The sequence below is a fragment of the Herpailurus yagouaroundi genome, unplaced genomic scaffold (genome assembly GCF_014898765.1).
Source record: "Herpailurus yagouaroundi ecotype Mexico unplaced genomic scaffold, PumYag 191, whole genome shotgun sequence".
Classification (NCBI taxonomy): Eukaryota; Metazoa; Chordata; class Mammalia; order Carnivora; family Felidae; genus Herpailurus; species Herpailurus yagouaroundi.
This window is the reverse complement of record NW_024412422.1, coordinates 14,116,673-14,137,249: the sequence shown is the minus strand read 5'-3', so window position 1 is coordinate 14,137,249 and position 20,577 is coordinate 14,116,673. Positions and strand designations below refer to the sequence as shown.

The window sequence follows — 20,577 nt, the reverse complement described above, 5'->3', positions numbered from 1 at the left end:
TGCCCACGTCAGAGGGTTCAGGAAGCTGGGGTTTGGCTGACGTGGTGAGGGTGCTTGGGGGGCACCCACCCGGCCCCGTTTCCTGTGCTCTGGCCCCTGCACATCGCGGTTGCCTTGGATGGAAGTCACGGACGTGCTGGTGGTGCACCCCCGTCCTGAGCGCTGCATGCCTGTAGCACAGGTGTATTATCATCCCCACTCCAGAGGCATGGCGACTGAGGCTAGGAATGGCCCAGTGATGTGCCCACTTAGCAGCTTAGAGGTGGCAGAATCCGTGTTTCCCGACTGGGCATCCCGCATTTGAGCCTAAACCTGGGTCCCGGGGTGTGAGGAGGTGGTGAAATCCAGGGCAGGCCTGAGAGCGAGAAAGACATCTTGGGTCCAGAGCTGTCCCCGGCTCCTGGAGGGAGCGACGGGTGTCAGGGGGCTAGCCTCCTCTGTGCCGTGTGGCTCAAGGGAACACCTCCCCTCTCTGGACCATTTGTCTCTCTACCCTGAGGGGCTCCAGGGCCCCCCTCGGGCCCCTTCCACTCCATCAGCCTGCGCCCCTGAGCTTCCTTCCTCCCCTTCCCTCCCCTGCTCACACCAGATGAGCAGCTGGTCGGTTTGGCCAGCCTGGCACCAGCTGTCCATCCCCGGGGCCAAGTCTGCGTAGTCCGCCGTGTGCGCGAGAGACCGTTCGGCTCTGGGGGCGGCAGGCAGAGGGGGAGCTGCTCCTCGACTGGGCGTGGAGGCAGGCGGGCGGCTGCCGAGGAGGGCTAGGTAAATTCTCCATGGTTACCGCTGTTTGTAATTCTGCAGGACATCCTCTACCCGCTAATGGCCACTTGGACGCCATTATGGGTCTGCATGCTGCCAGTTACTGAGCCGGAGCCCGGAAAATTCCCTGCTGAAGACTCCCCACCCCCCATCCAGGAGACTCCATTCTTAGCTGGGTCCTGTCCCCACGTGGTCCCTCACAGATGAGGGACGGTGTCTCCGAGTGTTGCAGTCCATAAGTGGGGCCCTCTCCCTCCCCTCTTTGGATGTGAGCCATCCGGGGCGTAGAATCAGACTGTCAAGAGTCCTGTCCCCACTTTGGGGAGGGGGCCACGGGGGCTCAGCGAGAGCGAGAGGCTTCTGAGGACACACAGAGAGGCTGTGATAAACTCCGGGGTCCTGACTCGGTGTCCGTCGAACCTGGCCCCAGCCAGGGTTGCGTCTCAGATCCTCTAAACCCTCCCTCTGTCTTCCTTACCATGCGTCCAGCGGAGATTTGGGCACGCGGGAAGCTTTAGCCCGATGTGGACCAGCCTCAGGAGCAGGTGCGCTCTTGCGGCAGTGATGTGGCTCTAGGTCATCGACCTCTGGGGAGCAGGACCCAGGGAAAAGGGACTAGCGAGGATTAGGCTGAGAATGGCAGCGGGTTTCATCTTGGCCACTGAGCCTGACTGCACGGATGGGAGGTTGTTCTGCGGTCGATGAGCGACGTCTGCCCTGGTGGCGAGTACGAGGAGCAGTGAGCTGTTAGCTGCCTTCCGCCATTCATCTGGGCTGTGTTGGCCATCGCCAAACCAGAGGACGGGAGCGGGGTCTCTGGCCCGTCCTACGAAGACAAAAGACCACTGTTGGTGGCCTGGGTCCTGGGGAGGGGGACTGTTGCAAGACCCAGAGTCTTTGCTTTGGGTTCGACTCCACGATTCCCGAACTCTCCTCTCCTCCCCCCACAGCTGGGAGCGTGCACCCGCCCTCCACCAGTATGGCGACGTCCTCGCAGTACCGCCAGCTGCTGAGCGACTACGGGCCACCGTCTTTAGGCTACACTCAGGTATGGCAGTGGGGGGACGCCTGGCAGGAGGGCTTCTGGCCTGGCCACTGAGTGGCCTCAGGGCCTGGCCACTGAGGGGACATGCTTCCCACCGTCCAGGGCGGGGGAGCTGGTGGGACAGATGAAGGAGTAAAAATGATGTAAGGGAGCAGTCGTCTGAACTTCCTGGCTGGGTGTGTCAGCAGAGGAGCGGCGGGGTGGGGCGGTTCACGGGGCACCGAGAGATGGGGGGATGGGGGAGCCCAAGGAAAGGCTGGAAGCCCTGAGCGCCGCTGTTCCATTGGCGCCACCACCCATGTGTGTCCTTGGGCGGGGGTCTCTGATCCTGGTTCTTGGGGAAGTAAGTAAGCCTGACCTGGGCTCTGGATCCGAGCCTGGACAGAGGGGAGGAGACCCTGTGGCCCCTCACTCCCCACAAGGTCACGGCCCCAGCAAAGATAGAGGGCAGGGCCGATATCCTCCTGGAGCCCAATGCACTTCAGCGGGGGCTGGTGGCCCCTGAGCCAGGCCATTTGGGTTTCCACCTGATTCTGCCACTTCCAAGACTGACCCGTGCTTGGTGACCTCGCGGAGATGTGGTTCCTCGCCATTGAGTGGGGTCGATGCTGGCACGGGCCTCACTGCCTGTTGTTGCTCGTGGAGGGACCTGGCCAGGCCGTGGCCGCGGTAGGGTTCTCTGCCGGAACGTGTCTGCGTTCTGAGGTCGCCGTGGAGGCCGCCCCTGGGACGGGCTCGTGGCCGGTCATGCCCCACCAGGCCGTGCTGTCCCAGGAGCAGAAGCGGGTGTGGCGCCACCGCGGGAAGAAGTGGTGGCAGCGTGTGGAGGGCGCTGAGGAGCTGGGCAAGGACTGGAGGAAGGCCCTGGAGGCCAGGAGGCAGAGGCAGCAGAGGAGGAGGGAGGAGCAGGCGAGGGCCTTGTGGCGGGGGAGACTCGTGGGGACCCCCTCCTCACTCCTTGCGGTGCTTGCTGGGGCGGTGGGTGGGATCTGGAGAAAAGGGTTTTGTGGGGTGGGCCCTGACGGGGGTGGGGGGGGGGGGCAGAGGATAGGTGAACTGAAACACATTCTGGATTCTGTCCAAATGGTCTTTGGTGGTTATGTGTAGCCCTGCTGACCCCGAGGTGTGGCCCCCGTCTCATGCACTTGCTCTGGACTGTCATCCCCTAGGATGTTCTGGCGTGTCCACCTGGGTCCCGGGAAATTCCCGGTAGGCCCTTTCTTGCCGAGAAAACCAGTTCTCCTTTTCCTCATTTGAGATGATAAAAGTTTTCTGGAGGCCGCTAGTGGTTTCCTCGAGTGTAGGAGGACAGCAGAGAGGCCCGGCAGTCTGGTCTGTGGTCGTCCCTCAGGCTGGACCCTCTGGGTCGGCCTCTCCCTGCCCTGCTCTCGCTGCGGCAGGCCTGTGGTGGGGTCCTGACCGTGGCCTTGGGGTCAGGTTAGGGTTCGGTCCAGCTAAACTTCTCCTTCTCATTTCAGGGAACTGGGAACAGCCAGGTGCCCCAAAGCAAATATGCTGAGCTGCTGGCCATCATCGAGGAGCTGGGGAAAGAGATCAGACCCACCTATGCGGGGAGTAAGAGCGCCATGGAGAGACTAAAACGAGGTAAGTCGTGGGTCCCCGACTCCCTGGACCTCCCTGCTGGGTGCTAACTGCTGTGAAAGATTTTCTGGGAGGAGAGTCCCCTACGCCCCAGGGGCTCCCTGGGCTCCCAGTTTGTTAATCTGATATGTTGACAGCAGGCAGGGGCAGTGGGGGGGCGGGTGTGTGGGATGTAGACCATCCTTGGGATCTGATGGGAAGGCCTGGCGCGCCTCGGGGGAGGGTCGTCGTGCTTTAAACAAGGAATCTTTTTTTTTTTTTTTTAATTTTTTTTTTTTTTTTGAATGTTTATTTATTTTTGAGAGACAGAGGGTGAGTGGGGGAGGAACAGAGAGAGAGGGAGACACAGAATCCGAAGCAGGCTCCAGGCTCTGAGCTGTCAGCACAGAGCCCGAGCGGGGCTCGAACTCCCGAACCGTGAGATCATGACCTGAGCCGAAGTCGGTCGCTCAACCAACTGAGCCACCCAGGCGCCCCAAATTAAAAAATTTTTTTAAAGGTGGCTCAGTTGGTTAAGCGTCTGGTCATGATCTCACGGTTTGGGAGTTCAAGCTCTGCATTGAGCTCTCTGCTCAGAGCCCACTTTGGGTCCTCTGTTCCCCTCTCTCTCTGCCCCTCTGCTCTACTCCCCTCTCTCTCAAAAACAAACAAACATTTAAAAAAAAAAAGAATCACTTAATAGACTGAGTCACCCAGGTCCTCCCACCCCCAGCTTTCAATCTGTTTAAATCCCATTTAAATGTAAAGTATGTTCCAAGTATGCTGTTATTAATACTAGTGAAGGCATCAAATTTTGTTACTGATTCTCTCCCTAAAATAGGTATACAGGTGTCCTTAACATAACTGCCCCTGTGTTTCCATGTTGGTTACTTGTTTGTACAGGATAATTGCTTACACAGGTTCAGGAGTGTCTGGATTTAAGTTACATGTCTCTGAGTTTCAAAGCAGGTTGAGAACTGCTAGATGACGTCAGAGACTTCTTGTTAGAAAATCTGTACAGAATACTAATCCCAGGCACCCCTAAACAAGGAATCTTTATAGCCCAGATCCTGCAGCTTTGTCTAATGTTGGCTGGCACCGGTCCCGGGAGCTGTAGGAGGTCAGACGCACGGGTCTCCCTCCTCTGGGGGAGCTGGTGACCAGGAGTCATGAGGTCCCGGGTCCTGTGCTGCCCTCTGCTGTCAGATCTTTGGAGCAGAGCCCAGTGGGGCGCATGGGTCCGTCCTGGTCTGGGCAGACGAGAGCGCGACAACACTGCGAAATTCTTCTGTGACTGAAGAGGGAGGGAGGGAAGGCGGGAGCATGAGGTCACAGAAAACAAGTGACTCCCGTGAAGATGTGACTGCCCGAGCAGGTGAGATAGGTTGTCCCCTCGCTACGTGAGTCGGGCGGAGGGGAGAAGAGGATTTCTGTTTTAGAAGGTGGCAGTTCAGAGCAGCAGTGGCCTAGGTGCGGATTTAATTTCAGAAGGGATGTGGGGTTTCTGAAGAAGGTTGGAGAGGCAAGTTCGGAGAGAGATGAGAGGAACGTTCTGTGGTTATAAGTGTGGGGCATGAGGAGGGGCTGCCGTGGGGGCGGTGACTCGGCAGCGATGGGCACGGCCGGCTGAGGACGGGCGCCTGCCCACAGCGGTGGGCTTCACCGCCCTTGATGAAGCCTTTGTGGAGGGACCGGCCGACTGGGTGGTGAACGGGCACCAGCGTGCGGAAGGGGAGCTGGCGGTAAGAGGCTGGACCTGGAGAGGACTTGGGGAGTGGTGGGATTGACCTGACCTAAGCAGGGGGTGAGGTGGGCATCGCTCTGCATCTGGGCTGCTATTTGGAGTCAGGAGAAGCAAAACAGTCCTGGCACCCGGCGTGCTGGTTCCCTGAGTGGAAATCCCTGGGAAGATGCTGGACGCCAGAGTCGAACAGGCGATCTGCAGTCACCCAAAAAACCTGTTGGTTCAAGTCAACATACAGATAAGCCTGGTGACCCCTCCAGGGCATGTCTTGCGTGAGCACGTGTGAGCACCATTGGCTAGCCAAGTTTATGTCATAACGAGGTTGAAGAAGGGTCATAAAAGGTGCAAGGGAGTCAGGAGCACTGGTGATCGGTCAGCAAACTGTAGCCAATAGGCCAAGAATGGTTTTTAGTTTCTAATGGTGAAAAATGATTTTGTGACACGTGAAAAGTATCAGAAATTCACACTTCAGCGTCCATAAATAAAGGTTTATTGGAATATGGCCACACTCATTGCTTGTATAATGGCTGCTTTCTCTATCGATACAGTGGCAGAGTTGAGTAGTTGTGACAGAGACCGTGTGGCCTGCAAAGTCGGGAGATATTTACCGTCTGGCCCTTTCCAAGAGAAGGTCTTCTGAAGCTCAGAGATAAGATTTGTGACACGTGGGACGCCTACGTGACTTGGGGGACGTCATTCACAGCGCCCTCCGGCAGTCGTCTCTCAGGAGGAATAGATTCTTGGCGTCTCTTAAAATGAGATCAGTATCTCACGGAGTTCAGTAAAGGCTAAACCGAACAAACCCCAACAACCAAACCATAACCACCAGAGCAGAGAGAGAAGAGATGCACAGGGGCGTAATAGGGCAGAAGGTGCGCACTAGGCACCCCGGCGGGCGGACGTCACGGTGGACCAAGGTTGAACAAAAATGAGCAGTCTTGCGTTCTAACTGTGCAGGCTGGACATTGGACAAGTCCCTTCTAGAGTTTAGAATGTGAAGAAGCCAGAGAAAAATAAGGATTTGAAGTCACAGACTCTCCAAAGTGGGTCAGGTTTGTTTAGTGAAAGCGGGGGACACGTTTACTCCAGTCATCTGACGGTATGACATGAAGAGAGCTTGCTGGTTGCCCCCTTGTGTGCAGGAAGGGATTGTCAGGGAGCCAGGAAGAGGAGTTTGGCCAGGAGAGAAGGCCTTCCAGGAGGGGATGGGATGCTAGCGCCTTTCCAAACCGCGGGAATCCTGGGGTGGCTTGGATGCAGGGCCCCAGTTCCCTTCCAGGGTGAGGGTGTTTCAGCTGGGTTGTGAAGGGCCCTCTCTTCTGGAATGGGTCCTGCCGCATGATTCTCAGCCTCTGCTTCTCTCCCAGGCATCATTCATGCCAGAGGACTGGTTCGAGAGTGCTTGGCTGAAACGGAGCGGAATGCCAGATCCTAGCTGCCTGTTTGCGTGGAAGGTTTTCCGTCTTCTTCCAAGAAGAGAAGTTATAGCTCAACTCCCACGTTCAGATGAAACTCTTGTTTTCAAAATGGTAACAGTTCAGTTTCTCCTTCCCGTGTCCCTGCCATGGTTCATGAGGCTCTAAGATTGAGAAATATTTTGCCGTTGATTAGGATTTACATTTTAAATAGTTAGGAATTACCCAGGTTTTTTTTTTTCTTTTTTTTTTAAGCATTGATTTAGAAGATGCACGGAAAAGATACCTATCTCACAGCAAAGATACCAGTGTCTCCCTTTTATCTTCCCTTTTGAATACCGTTATGTTACCCAGATTGTTCTTCGTTCCTTTTCATAAGCTAATACAACAACTCCAGGGTTTTGTTTCTAGTGCATACGTTTGCCACACGGTGTGGATTCTGCTTAATGTAACTTCTTTTGTGCTTAAGCATTTGCCTGCATGACTATTAGTGCTTTGAGGTCAAATTTTAAAATGCACAAGTTATAAATACAGAAGAAAGAGCAACCTACCAAACCTAACAAGAACCCCCGAAAATATTCCTACTAAGACTGTGTGTGGATTTCAGTTCTGCCTTTCGTGTAAGTTGATCCAAACATCTGGAAGAAAATGATTAAAACTGTTTGCATCTTTGTATGTATTTATTACTTGATGTAATAAAGCTTATTTTCATTAACAATTTGTGTGAAGGTGTGGGTTCCTTGAATTCTTAAGTGCTATCTTAAAAAACATCTCAGTGAGAGTGGCAGATACCTGTCACGGTGTTTTTCCACTTGGCCCAGAAACATTTTGTGTGACGATGCTGTTAACACCACGGGCCGAGGAAGGAATGTGTTTGCTTAAGTCAGAAGGTAGGGGTCAAAAGTAGCATCACAGCGCATCTTCTCTGCAGCTGAGTTAAACGCATGCCGGGGATGAACACAAGACATCAGTGGAACCGGTGTTACTGACTCTGCCCACTGCCTCGCTCTCGATGAGGCCATTCTCTGATGATCCTGTAAGCATTTCCGGGGTGCTAAATAAAGGAATCTGTTTTCTGTTTCCTGGGTGGCTCAGTCGGTTGAGCATCCAGCTTCAGCTCAGGTCATGATCTCTTTGAGTTTGAGCCCCACGTCGGGCTCTGTGCTGACAGCTCAGAGCCTGGAGGAGCCTGCTTCGCATTCTGTGTCTCCCGGTCTCTCTGCCCCTCCCTTGCTCACACCCTGTCTCTCTCAAAAAAATAAAACCTTAAAAAAAAAAAAAAAAAAAGGAATCTGGTTTTCATATAATGCAGCCGCTAAACGCAAGCTAGCTCGCTCTGGCGCTCGCCGAAGAATGGCCTGCTCTGTGCTGGGGAAAACCAGGTCACACCGGATGTGTTGAGAATCTGGTGGTCTCCAGCAGTGCCTTCCGAAGGAATTTTGCGGTAGTTTTTACTACGTTCCATAGGCACTAATCCCGTGTAATGAGGATTCACTGGGGTGAGGGGGAGACAGACAAATGAGGGACGGGGGCAGTTTTGCAGGCATAAGGCAAGGTCCCAGCCATGTCCGTTCTAAAGGCCGCCAAGAACAGGTTCTAGGGAGCGGGCTTATCTACCTCTCTTGTGCACGTGACGGCAAGTCCTGGAAGGTACAAGAAAGGAGACAGACTGAAGCCTCTGTCTCTCCTGTCTACGGCTCCCCATTTCCCTTCCCACCATTACCGGCTTGTCGTGTGCCATTGCAGGTACCTGGCCGCCTTCTGAACGGGGAAGGGCCCTGGATGCCGCTTGAACTTCCAAAGCAGGTCACTCCAAGGTGAGAAGAGCCCCACCTGGCTGCCTTAAAGGTAAATTTATTTGGATCCGTGCACTAGGCGTGCCGTCTGTGCCTGCGGAATGGTCTGGTTTTGACTGCAGACCGCGACGTGGGCCTTCTCGCCTCATGGCTTCTTCCCCCTACTTGTGTTACATGTGAACTCCAGATGTGCTCTGACAAGCCAAGCTACTACTCATGCCTAAAAACCCCAAACAGTTGTAGGGTCAAATGCAGCTTGAGTGATCGGTGTTGCACAAATTCGCAAACAAATCAGGTTCTGGGCCTTCATTTCGTAAATCTACTTATAAGTCAACTCCTAGGGAATGTCGGGTGTATTTTTTTTTTTTTTTTTTCTTTTTAAGTAAGCTCTAAACCCCACGTGAACTCACAACCCTGTAGATCAAGCGTTGCGTGCTCTACTGACTGAACCAGCCAGGTGCCCCCATTGTGTGTATTTTGACATCAGAGAGGATATCTGGCAACATACAGTCTATTAAGTTAATGGGGTAAACGGGCAAGTAACTTACTGACGTGTACATCTTTCTCCACGTGGTTTTCTCTCATTCTCTTAGCCTGACGTTAAGCTAAGGGATGTCAAGTATCACCTAGCCATGACCTCCCAGTGGATGAACGGTGGCACTAAATGCCATTAATGTTTGGCTCAATTCCACAGTTCCCCCCTGCCCCAAAAATGGACCTTCCTTATTAATGTTTTCTTTTTTGATAATAAAACAAGATACACAAATGTGTAGCTTAAAAAGGTATGGTGACATCCTTCTAACTACCGCCAGCCATCCGACACCCCTCTGAGTGTCACCTCGTGGCGACCCCCTTCCTCCCCACAAAAAGTAGCTGCTGTCCTTTTATAGTAATGACTTCTGTGTGTCTCTTTATAGTTTTATTCTCAAAATGTGCATCTCTAGGGCGCCTGGGTGGCTCAGCCAGTTGAGCGTCTGACTTTGGCTTAGGTCATGACCTCGCATTTCAAGAATTTGAGCCCCGTGTTGGGCGCCTCGTTGACAGCAAAAAGACTACTTGGGATTCTCTCTCTCCCCCTCCCCTACTTGCACACGTGCCCTCTCTCTAAATAAATGAATACACTTTTATTTTTTAATAATAGTATTTTTTAAAGTTTATTTACTTTGAAAGAGAGTGGGGGGGAGGGGCAGAGAGAGAGGGAGAGAGAGAGTCCCAAAGCAGGCTCCGCACTGTCAGCACAGAACCTGACGTGGGGCTCAAACCCACGAACTGTGAGACCATGACCTGAGCTGAAACCAAGAGTCAGATGCTCAACCGACTTAGCCACTCAGGTACCCCAAATGAATAAACTTTTTTTTTTTTTAATATTTGTTTATTTTTGAGAGAGAGAGAGACAGAGTCAGAGCGTGAGTGGGGTAGGAGCAGAGAGAGAGGGAGACACAGAATCCGAAGCAGCTCCAGGCTCCGAGCTGTCAGTACAGAGCCTGACGCAGGGCTCACATCCACAAACCGCGAGATCACGACCTGAGCTGAAGTTGGATGCTTAACCAACCGAGTCACCCAAGCGCCCCTACACTTAAAAAAAACCACACAAAAAAACGCATTTAGGGGCATCTAGGTGGCTCCTTTGGTTGAGCGTTGGACTCTCCATTTCAGTTCAAGTCATGATCTCATGCTTTGTGAGTTCAAGGCCCGCATTGGACTCTGTGGTAAGTGTGGAGCCTTGCTTAGGATTCTCTCCTTCTCTCTCTGCCCCTCCCCTGCTCTCTCTCTCAAAATAATAAAACTTAAAAAAAAAGTGTATCTCTATCCACCAGTTTAGTCTGCCATTAAAAAATTTTTGATTTAAAATTTGAAGTCAGTTAAAAATACAGAAACACTATAGTAATGCTTGAGGTGGAATAGAACTTCCCACCATTATTCCCTGGAAGCATCTGGCAGGTTCTTTAGTCAGAATCTGCTGTTCTTTCAGGGGTGCCTGGCCGGCTCAGTCAGTGGAGCGTGCGACTCTCGATCTCAGGGTCGAGTTCAAGCCCCACATTGGGTGTAGAGATTACTTGAAAACAAAACAAACAAACAAAAAAGCATTTCTAATTCTTTCTCAGTGGACGTTTTTACTTGATTCCCACAGTTCTTTCAGGAGTTTCTTTTTTTCTAGCGTTTCCTTTGCTCTTTTTTTCCTCTCTTGCTTTTTCTTCTCTGCCTCCCGTTTTTCTTTGTAGACAAGACTGTTTTCGCCGTTGTAGAAAATATCCACTTTCTCTTGTAGGATTATCCGGGCTAGCTTTCTGTTCTGATCGACTGATCTTGTCTGATGGCACTGCAAAAGACAGTAATTCACACCGTGAAAAAGTTCATTCTGGACACAACAAAGACCATATTGCCCTCCTGCCTCTGCTCTGCTCCGCCCTCGCCCTGCCCCACCCTCCAGCATACGTATGATGTGGCTTTTTCTGTGATTATTTGTAATTAAGAGCGTTGCTTTGTTCGGAAGCAATGACAGCAGTAACATAACGTCCCCAAATAGTTTTGAAAATATCAATTGCTGTGTCTAGCTTGTGGCCAGGGAACAAACACTCTGCACCATTTATAAATGTAAAATTCTGGGGGCGCCCGGGCAGCTCAGTCAGTTAAACGTCTGACTTCAGCTCAGGTCATGATCTTGTGGTTTGTGAATTTGAGCCCCGCGTTGAGCTCTGCACTGATGTGTGGAATCTGGGATTCTCTCTCTCCCTCTCTTTCCTCGTGTTCTCTCTCTCTCTCTCAAAATAAACTAACTTAGAAAAATTTATAAATGTAAACTTCTGTCTCAAGGAGGGAGATAGCATCTTTATTATTAGTCAACCGTAACAGTGATTATGTCATACCTGAGTTAGGAAGGGTGAGCGCCTTGCAAAGCTATCTGATAAAGCCTGTGAAATCAGAGTCAAAGCATACTACTAAAGGCGAATTTGCAGTGAGGTTATAAAATAGTTAAACAAAAACCGTGTCAGGTTTCAGAATTTTATTTGTTGCTCATGAATGACACCGTTTCTCAAGGAGGAAAAAAGCGATTGAGAAAAAAAGAAAAGCGAGTGAGGTTTTTAGTTGATAGGCTCTTGGCTCAAAAACTTGGCAGTGAAAAAACAGTTGTTCGGAGCCAGACTGTGGGCTTGCTCTCGGTTGCTGCCTGCGGCTGTGGGATCTTGGGCAAGTTACTTAACCTCTCTGTGCCTGATTCCGCACTTGTACTGTGGAAAAGGTAAGGCAGGAGGGCTCATGAGGACAAAGACTGTGCGCCTCATTGCACGGCGCCTACCACGTGTGGACGTGACGGACGTCGCTGCGGTTAGTACCGCCGGCACACGGAACAGCGGCTTCGCCATCTCCTCTGTTCCTCTGCCCGGGCCGCCCCTCGGGCCCTCGGGCCACTCAGAAGGGACTGCCAGTTCCACTGAGGCAGCGGGGCCACTACTTACAAACCAGGAAAACGGGGAAAAAGCATTTCCGTATTTCCGGGGGCTTCGAACCATGCTGAGAGCTGGTGATGCTCTGATCAGAGATTGGTTTTGATACAAAAAGGGAAGACTCCTCCAGGCAGCCAGCCGTCGCGTGTTTACTCCGAGGGCTAGAGAGGCTTCGCCCCTGTTACCTCACACTCAGAAGGGCGGGTGTCACTGACATTTACCCAAGAGGGGACGGAGGGACACGGCCAGGTCGCTGAGGGCCGGGACGGCGGGCAGACACCCCAGGCCAGCGTGCTGCTCGGGACCGGAGCCCGCAGGCTTCTGCCGAACTGCGAACACCCCACGGCTCTGCGAGAACCGCGCTGCCTGCCGGATGCCAGGCCCGCAGGTGTCCCCTGGCGCCACGGGCCCCTGGAAGGAAGCTTCTGAGGCTCTGCCTCAGGGCCGGAGGCGGGATCTGCAGCGCCAACCGAACCGGGCCGCGAGGAGAACGCACCTCAGCCGACCACCGCCGTCACTCAAGCCCCCCGAAACCCAGGGACCCCCAGCGGGCTTCCTCCTCTACCTTGACGACGATGCCCGAGGGGATGTGCTTCAGCACCACACAGTTGCTGGTTTTGTTGGTTGCCTGGCCCCCCGGACCGTGCCCTTTCACGAACTGCTCTTCAAGGTCACTCTCATCCAGGGGAGGCAGCAGAGCGGGGCGGTCCCTCCTGCCTGCCATCTGGACCGCGGTGACTGCCGCTCCCGGGGCTAACAGCGCTGGCGTCCCCCGAAGCCCGAGTCCCCACGGCGCCGTGCACATTCTGGCCAGCGGTGCGGGCCAACGAAAGAAACCCGAGGTACCCATGGAGAGGAGCTCTGCTTGTTGAGGACCTGAGTTGGAGGAAGAAAGACAGCCTTTCAGGAAGACGCGTTTGCTCCCAAGAGGACACTTCGGGATCTAGGACGACCTTTTAGAAACCAGTTCAGACGACGGCCCCCCACCCGTCACCAAGATGTAGGAAACTGGCAAAGACAGAGCGTGGAGCCTTGCGTTGATCTCCCGTGGTCTTAGCAGCGCGCTCCCTGCCAGCGGATACATGTTTTCTTACGATGGACTGAAAATATCTTCGAAGCACCCGGAGGTGCCGTTTTCTCAGGGAGGAGAGGTTTTGAGTGTGTGACACACAACAGAAGAGGGCCGTATTTCGCTAAGGAAATATTATACAGGGCATCAAGCGGGAATTAGGATCTGAGTCAAGCGACGTTATTTCAACGTTTGAGCATCTTTGAAATGAAAATGTAAAGAACGACAGTATGCGAGTCTATTTTATAGCTGAGCTTACACAGTCTGACACGGTAAATATCACTATCAATCAATGTCATGATTGTTGTTTTTTAATGTTTCCAGTTTCATGGATTTGAATAGGAACATCTGTTCCCTCAGACGCACTGCCAATAACGTGATCCAAGTGGCGCTCCTTACTGGAACCATCAAATCAGCGGATTTTTAGTAAGGTGCCTGTTAGGTTCAAAATGCCACACGGGGTGTAATGAGTGGTGCGAGGCGGAAAAGAGAGAGCCTCTGTCTTCATGGAGCTTGGAGTCTAGTCAGAAGATGCTAAAAAAAGAAAGCAGTATTTATTTAGACAATTTTTTTTTAACGCTTATTTATTTTTGAGAGAGAGACAGAGAGTGGGAGCAGGGGAGGGGCAGAGAGAGGGAGACACAGTCTGAAACAGGCTCCAGGCTCTGAGCCGTCAGCACAGAGCCCGACGCAGGGCTCGAACCCACAAACCGTGAGATCACGACCTGGGCCGAAGTCGGACGCTCAACTGACTGAGACACCCAGGCACTCCAAGTAAGCAGTATCGAACCACTGGATTTAAATAGCTGCTCCCGACATAGCAGAAGGCTGAAGTGTCTCAGCTGACAGGTAACAGTATGGACAGGAGCTCCCAGAACATGGTGGTCCCGCGGGCCTTTGCTTCCAGGGGAGGTGGGCAGAGCGAGCTGAAAGGTGTTAGCTCCTTTCAAAGATCGGTAACCTCGCCATGCAGACAGGGACAAGTCACAACGGGGGCCCGTCTTATCTGGAAAATGGGTGAATAAGCCCTTCTCCACCCATCCTGCACAAGCATAAAGATCAGAGAAAAAAATATATATCCCAGAAAGATCTGTTTTGAGACCAATTTGTAGCAAAACTCCTGTCACTCAGGTGGATTATGGGAACTATGAGTGTGCTGCTCCCTTGCTTGACGCTTCTTGATCCGAGAGGGCGCGGGCGCTAAAAAGGGATGTGCGGCCCTTTTTAACAACTGCTGCTTCCTTTCAGACTCTAAATAGCTGCTTTTACCGTTTGAGACCCTGTAAATTCCACCTGATGGCCCCCGGTCTCCAACATAGGTAGGAAGTGGCGTGTGCCTAAGCCACAAGTAGCTTAACCTGCACCAAATACTTCCCGCAGGTTTGCTCTTGGCTCACCTTTGTTGTCGTGGGATGTCAGGTCTGGCTGCTGACTTCCACTGAGCCCACGCTGGTCTCCAACTAGCTTTGTGGAAGCTCAATGCAGACACATGCTGCTGGGTATTGCTGCCTTGTAACTACGTGCACTTCTGTCATTTTACGTGTATCTATCTGAGTAGTCCTTTCAGCCGGCCCTGAGATGACACTGGCCATCTCTAGAGTGACAGTAAGGTGTTCATCTCTCTCCCTCTATGGAAAATAAAAACAATGAAATCTGCTTTTCAAGCCTTATGCCAATGCTAATTTTCAATTCTATGACTGACACTGTAGTCTAAACTCGTAACTTCTTCCTTCCTTCCTTTCTTTTCTTTAAACAAGTGTTTTATTTTTGAGAGAGAGAGAGAGAGACAGCATGAGTGGGGGAGGGGTAGAGAGACAGAGACAGAGAGAGAGAGAGAGAGACAGAGAGAGAGAATCCGAAGCAGGCTCCAGGCTCTGAGCTGTCAGCATGGCGCCCGACGTGGGGCTCGGACCCACAAACCGGGAGATCATGACCTGAGCCGAAACTGGATGCTTAACTGAGCGGGCCACCCAGGCACCCCTAAACTCGTAACTTCTTTCTGAAAAGTACGCCATTCAGCGTGTAGGTCAGTCCCTGGGGGCGAGGATTAGCGTGGCATTGGCAAGGTGCTCTGTGGCTGCGAGGGGCTAGATTTTGAAACAGAGTGTGCCGGTGCCACTTAAAAACAACAACCGGGTTTGTTTATCGTGTGTCAGGTCTCTCCAAAGTCCGCTCAGGAGCAGAGAAACGATAAACCCATAAACTCAGGTGCTTTTCTGAAATCGCTGCAACAAAGAATCCGCTCCCCTGTAACCGAGTGAAGTGAATGAGACTGAGTCGATGCCCAAAATTCCCCTTTCCCTTATTTCTGCTTTCAATTCACAGAACAAGATCCCTTTGTGTACCAGACAGCATCTAGTCCCTGGATCAGATTTGTTGTGGAACTCAAGCCCAGGGCCTCCCTTGGGGTTTCTCTTCCGCTGGTTGGTAAATCTGACCGTCCAGGGCAGCCTTGGAATTGAGTGCAGGGACAAAGAGAGGAAGAGAGTCGGAGACAAGGCAAAACTCCCAGACAAAGGGCGGAGAGGAGAGTGCGTTTATCAGCTGCTCTGTCCCCGGCCTGCTGTGTTTCCAATCTCTACCTTTCTGTCCTAGTTCAGAGCCGACACACACGCTAGAAGGTCTCCCACCCAACTGGAGTTCACGAAGGCCCCCGGTGTTCAGTTACTGGCTGCTTTGTTTAACAGCTAATTCCAACAGCCAATCGGACGATTTTAAATACTTTTAGTATCTCCTGGAGCTTTGGCTCTACGCCAACGACTGCTCAAAATGAAAAACTCACCCGTGGTTCCGCTTCCCCAAAGCCCAGAGAAGAATACGGATTGGGTTTCAGTTTTTGTGATACCTGCAGAGCAACCCAAAGTCTTTGGGGGAACAATACAAGCATCTTCAATTAGAGCTCATTGTGACATTAAAAAAGAGAAAAGGACAAATGGTAACAAGTGCTGGCAGAGGGAAACCAGGAGTCATGACAGCTTGCCCCAGTTCCTTTCTGTGAGCGTGCGCCTCCATTCAGGGCCGGCTCTCCACCCCGGCTGATGCAGTTGGGCTTAAAGCCTCTCTCGCTGTCCCAGTCCCTTCCCACTTGGTCAGGTCAGAGATAACGGGAGTTAGGACTTTACAAAAGGGAACGTTCATTTGTTCAATGAATGTTTCCAACACCTCCTATGTTCCGGGCATGGGTCTCAGGGAGCCCAGGGGGCCTGTTGCATAAATGAGAAATTAAGATTTCCCGAAATCTGACACGTGCTGTAGCCCGGAATGGAGAAGATGCCACAGAGAGCGGTGGTTCTTGGTCACTGTGCCCGAGTCCCTTGGTGTGCTCATTACTGGGACTTGGAATCTGCATTCTGTTAGGTGCCTCCTTTCCTAACCTGGACCCAGCCGCCACACATTCCCGCCTCAGGCCTCCGTGGCCAACCCAAACCTAGGAAGATGTCTAGCTGCAGGGGTGGTGTGGTCCGCTCTGGGATGTGGCCCGTGACTGCGGCCAACAGTCAGACGTAAAGCAGACGCAGCAAGGCGAGGCTCGCTTCGCCGGCAGCATTAATGCTCCTGAGACGGGCAAAGGGGACGCTGATGCCTTTCCCGTTGTGCCTCCGAGACAGATAAGGGTATCTGAATCCATTTGCAGGAAGTCATAGGATTTCAATCCCTGGACTCCCCTTCCGGATGCCATTTGCCCCAAATTCACTGTTTATTCTTCTGAGAGACAGAGAGAGAAGCTATTTTCTCTTAGCCACAACTTTCATATTGTCTCAACCTCAGAGAGACTTCATCAAAGCCAAATGAAAGAACAGATGTGGAATTCAATGGGAACAGGGTGCTTTAGGAAAGGCAACCGGTAAAGCTCTTGAGAGAGACAAATCCCCGGGAATCCTGCAAACCAGGATCCTGCTTCGTTAGGCCTGGGGTGGCGCCTGAGACTCTGTATTCCTAACCAGCTCCCTGGTGAGGCTCTTGCCTCCAGGAACCCCACTGCGAGAGTCATGGCCAAAAGCTCTGAGCAAAGGTGCTGCCTGGGTGGTGGCTCTTGGGAGCGTCTACATACTGGATGGGGTCCTGGGACGACGATGGAAAAGATGGCGATGAGGAAGGTGTGAAGGACAGTAATGGTGGGAACAGAAAACACTCACAGAAAGAACTGAATGCATATGGATTTGAGCTAATAGGGAATGTGAAATGGTAACCAGGGGACTGAGAAATGGGGTCATCCGAAAAAAGAACGCCAATAATGTGTTCTAGAACAGCGTTGTCCGACCTGAACATAATGTAGGCCACGTGTGAAATTCTGAATTTTCTAGTAATCACCTCAAAAACAGTAAAAAGGGGCACCTGGCTGGCTCAGTCGGTGCAAAATGTCACTCTTGATCTTGGGGTTGGAAGTTTAAGCCCCAAATTGGGTGCAGAGAGCACTTAAAAATAAAATCTTAATGAAACAAAACAAAACAAAACTGGGGTGCCTGGGTAGCTCAGTCGGTTGAGCGTCCGACTTAGGCTCAGGTCATGATATCGCGGTTCGTGGGTTCGAGCCTTGCGTCAGGCTCTGTGCCAAAAGCTGAGTCTGGAGCCTGCTTTGGATTCTGTGTCTCCCTCTCTCTGCCCCTTCCCCACTCGTGCTCTCTCTCAAAAATAAATATTTAAAAACATTTATAAAAAAGTAATAAAAATAAACTCAAAACAGTAATAAGAAACTGATGAAATGAATGTTGACATATTTGAAAGATACACATTTAATATACTTTACTTACTATATTAACCTGGTATGGCCAAAATATCATTTCAACATGTAATCAATATAAAAATTATGCACACCTTATTATTTATATGAAGTCTTCAAAATCTACCCTATCAGCGTAGCTCCAGAATCTTTCTCCTCATTATGGTCCGCAGAGCGGTAGCAACATAACCACTTGGGAGCTTGTTAGCAATGGAGACTCTCACGCCCTACCCCAGACTTCCGAGCTGAGAACCTGCATTTTATGAAGATCCACAGGTGATTCAGAGTCACACTCCCAAAGTCTGAGAAGCACTGTACTAGGACACAGGAACGAGCAAGTTCTTTCATCTGTTGGGACAGATGCTTCTAGAAACTGGTGTTTCTCATGTTTGTAATATTTAAGAAGTTGAGGCCAGAATTCTGGAGTGCCGACAACCTTCTTGGTCACGGTCCTGTTTCCCTCTCCGTAACAGGACTGAAAGTGACGAGTCGCGAAACAACGACCTGATCGATCCTGAGGGACCAGAAACGGTGACTGCTGGAACAGGCGGATGTGTGGTGGTGAAGCTTGAAAAGGACAAAATGGCCAGCTGATGGCACCAGAAGCTAAGTGAGAGAATGACTTTCTGAGAAATGCTTAATCATAATCCATGTTGCCTAGTATGTTTCAGTGCGCCCTGGAAAATGGGAGTTAAAAAAAAGCAGCCGTTTCCCATGGGCTCCAACTAACTTGTCCCTCTGTTCTGCGTGTCTGAAGTCCTTGCAGGGGCTAGAGCACCTCCTGGAAAGGAACGACGGGGCCGCGGCTCAGGCCTGAAACAGACCAAGTCCTTTCCTGGGCTTGGGGGTTTGCCCTGAAGATAAGGCGCCTTTCACTCACAGGAAGTGCTGGCAGAGGATTATTTCTCAAATAAGACAAGCATAATAGATTGAGCAGGAAATGCCCAGCTGGGGACTGCGCCAGGTCTGGTCTCCACGTAACAGAGCTCAAGAGACAACTCATGAAGGAGATAAAGAGAAAAGCTTTCAATTCACATGACACTAACATCCCATTCTGGTTTTTTTTTTTAACAGAAAACTCTGAATCCACAGAGAATGACACCTGTCCTATTTGTGTGCAGTGCTGTGATTTTTCCTCTATTTATGGCATCTAACAGGAACTTTATAATTTTATCACCTGCGGTTTAATTATAATTTTTTAAGTTTATTTATTTTGAGAGGGAGAGAGAATGAGCAGGGGAGGAGCAGAGAGAGAGGGGGAGAGACGGAATCCCAAGCAGGCTTGATGTGGGACTCATCGTGGGACTCGAATTCACAAACCTGTGAGATCGTGACCTGAGCCGAAATCAAGAGACGGACGCTTAACTGACTGAGCCACCCAGGTGCCCCCAACTGTTAAAATAAGGCAGAAACACATAAAAAAGCAGCAGTAATAACACTCTACATGTTCTTAAATTCTCAACGCCTCCTAACCCTTGTATTCGTTTAGGACTTAGATGCTTTCAAGGTACTTTCAAGTATGTTATCATATTTGACACAAATAAAGAAAAAGGATTAATTCAGGAAGACTTATCTTGGAAGAACATTAGGTATCCCATTATTATTATTATTATTAATTATTTTTAATGTTTCGTTTATTTTTGAAAGAGTGCAAGTGAGGGAGAGGTAGAGAGAGGGGGACAGAGGATCTGAAGCAGGCTCCCTGCCGACAGCAGCAAGCCCGACGCGGGGCTCGAACTCATGAACCGTGAGATCATGACCTGAGCTGAAGTCAGATGCTCAACTGACTGAGTTACCCAGGAGCCCCAGGTATTCCATTTTTAAACTAAACTTATCATTTCGACAGCTTTCTTTTTATCCCTTTTCCCTTCACCTTTCATAACATCTCTAGATGTTCTTTCTCCAGTTCCTTAAAAGTGTTAGCTCATTTTCCTCAACTTTCTCTTCTTGACTCTTCCTTTAATTTTTTTGTCCCTGAAAGGCCACACTGCCTATAATCACTGTCTTGGCTTCATGATTTGCTCACTGTGCAACTTTGGTCATATTTCATCATCTGTAAAGTGGAAGTGATACCACCTACAATGAAAAAAAAAAAAAAAAGTACAAATCTCCACAAACACTGAGCACTTAGGAGTACTTCAGATCCCTAAACTATAAAGCTAAAGAGCCTCTGACTAACACACCATATAAATTATGGTCTTATCCCACAAACCTAACCTGCAAACTGATTGTTTCGTAGGCTTTAAAAAAAAATTTTTTTTTTAAATTAAGTCATCTCTACCTGCAACACGGGGCTCGAACTCATGACCCCAAGATCCCAAGAGTGACGTGCTCTTCCAACTGAGCCAGCCAGGCTCAGAGTGAAAAGGCATCTAGAACAGTGACCTGCAAATTATTTCAGTTGGTACGGTCCAATTTAAGAAGTACTTGAAAACCATGAGGTTACCAAAGACATGCTATTTGGTGAGGTCATAATTGTGGTCTATGAAATCAGGTGCCAGGAGATAATTATGATGCCACGAATACAGTGTGACTTCTCAGCAGGCTCACATTGAAAGATAAACCACCTGCATCCAAGCAAGTCCTGGTTTAAACATGAAGATCGTTAGGGATTATCTCATATAGGAAGAAAAACCGTGAAGGACAAGAAAGATGAAAAAATTTATATTAAAAAAAATTTTTTTTTAATTTGAGAGAGAGAGAGCATGCAAGCAGGGGAAAGGGGCAGAGGGAGAGAATCCCAAGCTGTCTCTGTACTCAGTGCGGAGCCTGATGTGGGGCTCGATCCCACAACCCTGGGATCATGACCCTAGCTGAAATCAAGAGTCGGATGCTCACGATCTACCACTCTATCACTCATGAGCTACCCGGGTGCCTTGAAAAAACTTAAATATATATCCGACGATTTCATGTTTAATAATTAAACTATAAAGTTTTAATGTTCCTCATATATATATATTTTTTGCTGTAGAGAGCTGGGGGGGGGGGGGGGGGGGGGGGGG

General features: G+C 50.7%; 2 protein-coding genes across 2 annotated transcripts in view; one reads left to right on the top strand and one right to left on the bottom strand.

Moving 5' to 3' along the window:
- Positions 1-1,280: 1,280 nt before the first annotated feature.
- Positions 1,281-7,262, top strand: CDK2AP1 (cyclin dependent kinase 2 associated protein 1). Its single transcript, XM_040444017.1, has 4 exons — positions 1,281-1,304; positions 1,710-1,807; positions 3,283-3,409; positions 6,497-7,262. Exons 2-4 carry the CDS (start codon positions 1,739-1,741, stop codon positions 6,562-6,564), a joined length of 264 nt encoding a protein of 87 aa, XP_040299951.1. The 5' UTR covers positions 1,281-1,304; positions 1,710-1,738; the 3' UTR covers positions 6,565-7,262.
- A 3,169-nt stretch (positions 7,263-10,431) lies between these two features.
- Positions 10,432-20,577, bottom strand: part of MTRFR (mitochondrial translation release factor in rescue) — a 12,944-nt gene continuing 2,798 nt past the window's right edge. The window contains exons 2-3 of the mRNA XM_040444016.1: positions 12,352-12,662; positions 10,432-10,660 (exon numbers count right to left, since the gene is read on the bottom strand). Coding sequence (XP_040299950.1) covers positions 10,442-10,660; positions 12,352-12,636 — 504 coding nt within the window. The 5' untranslated portion in view covers positions 12,637-12,662 and the 3' untranslated portion in view covers positions 10,432-10,441. The remainder of the gene's footprint in view (positions 10,661-12,351; positions 12,663-20,577) is intronic.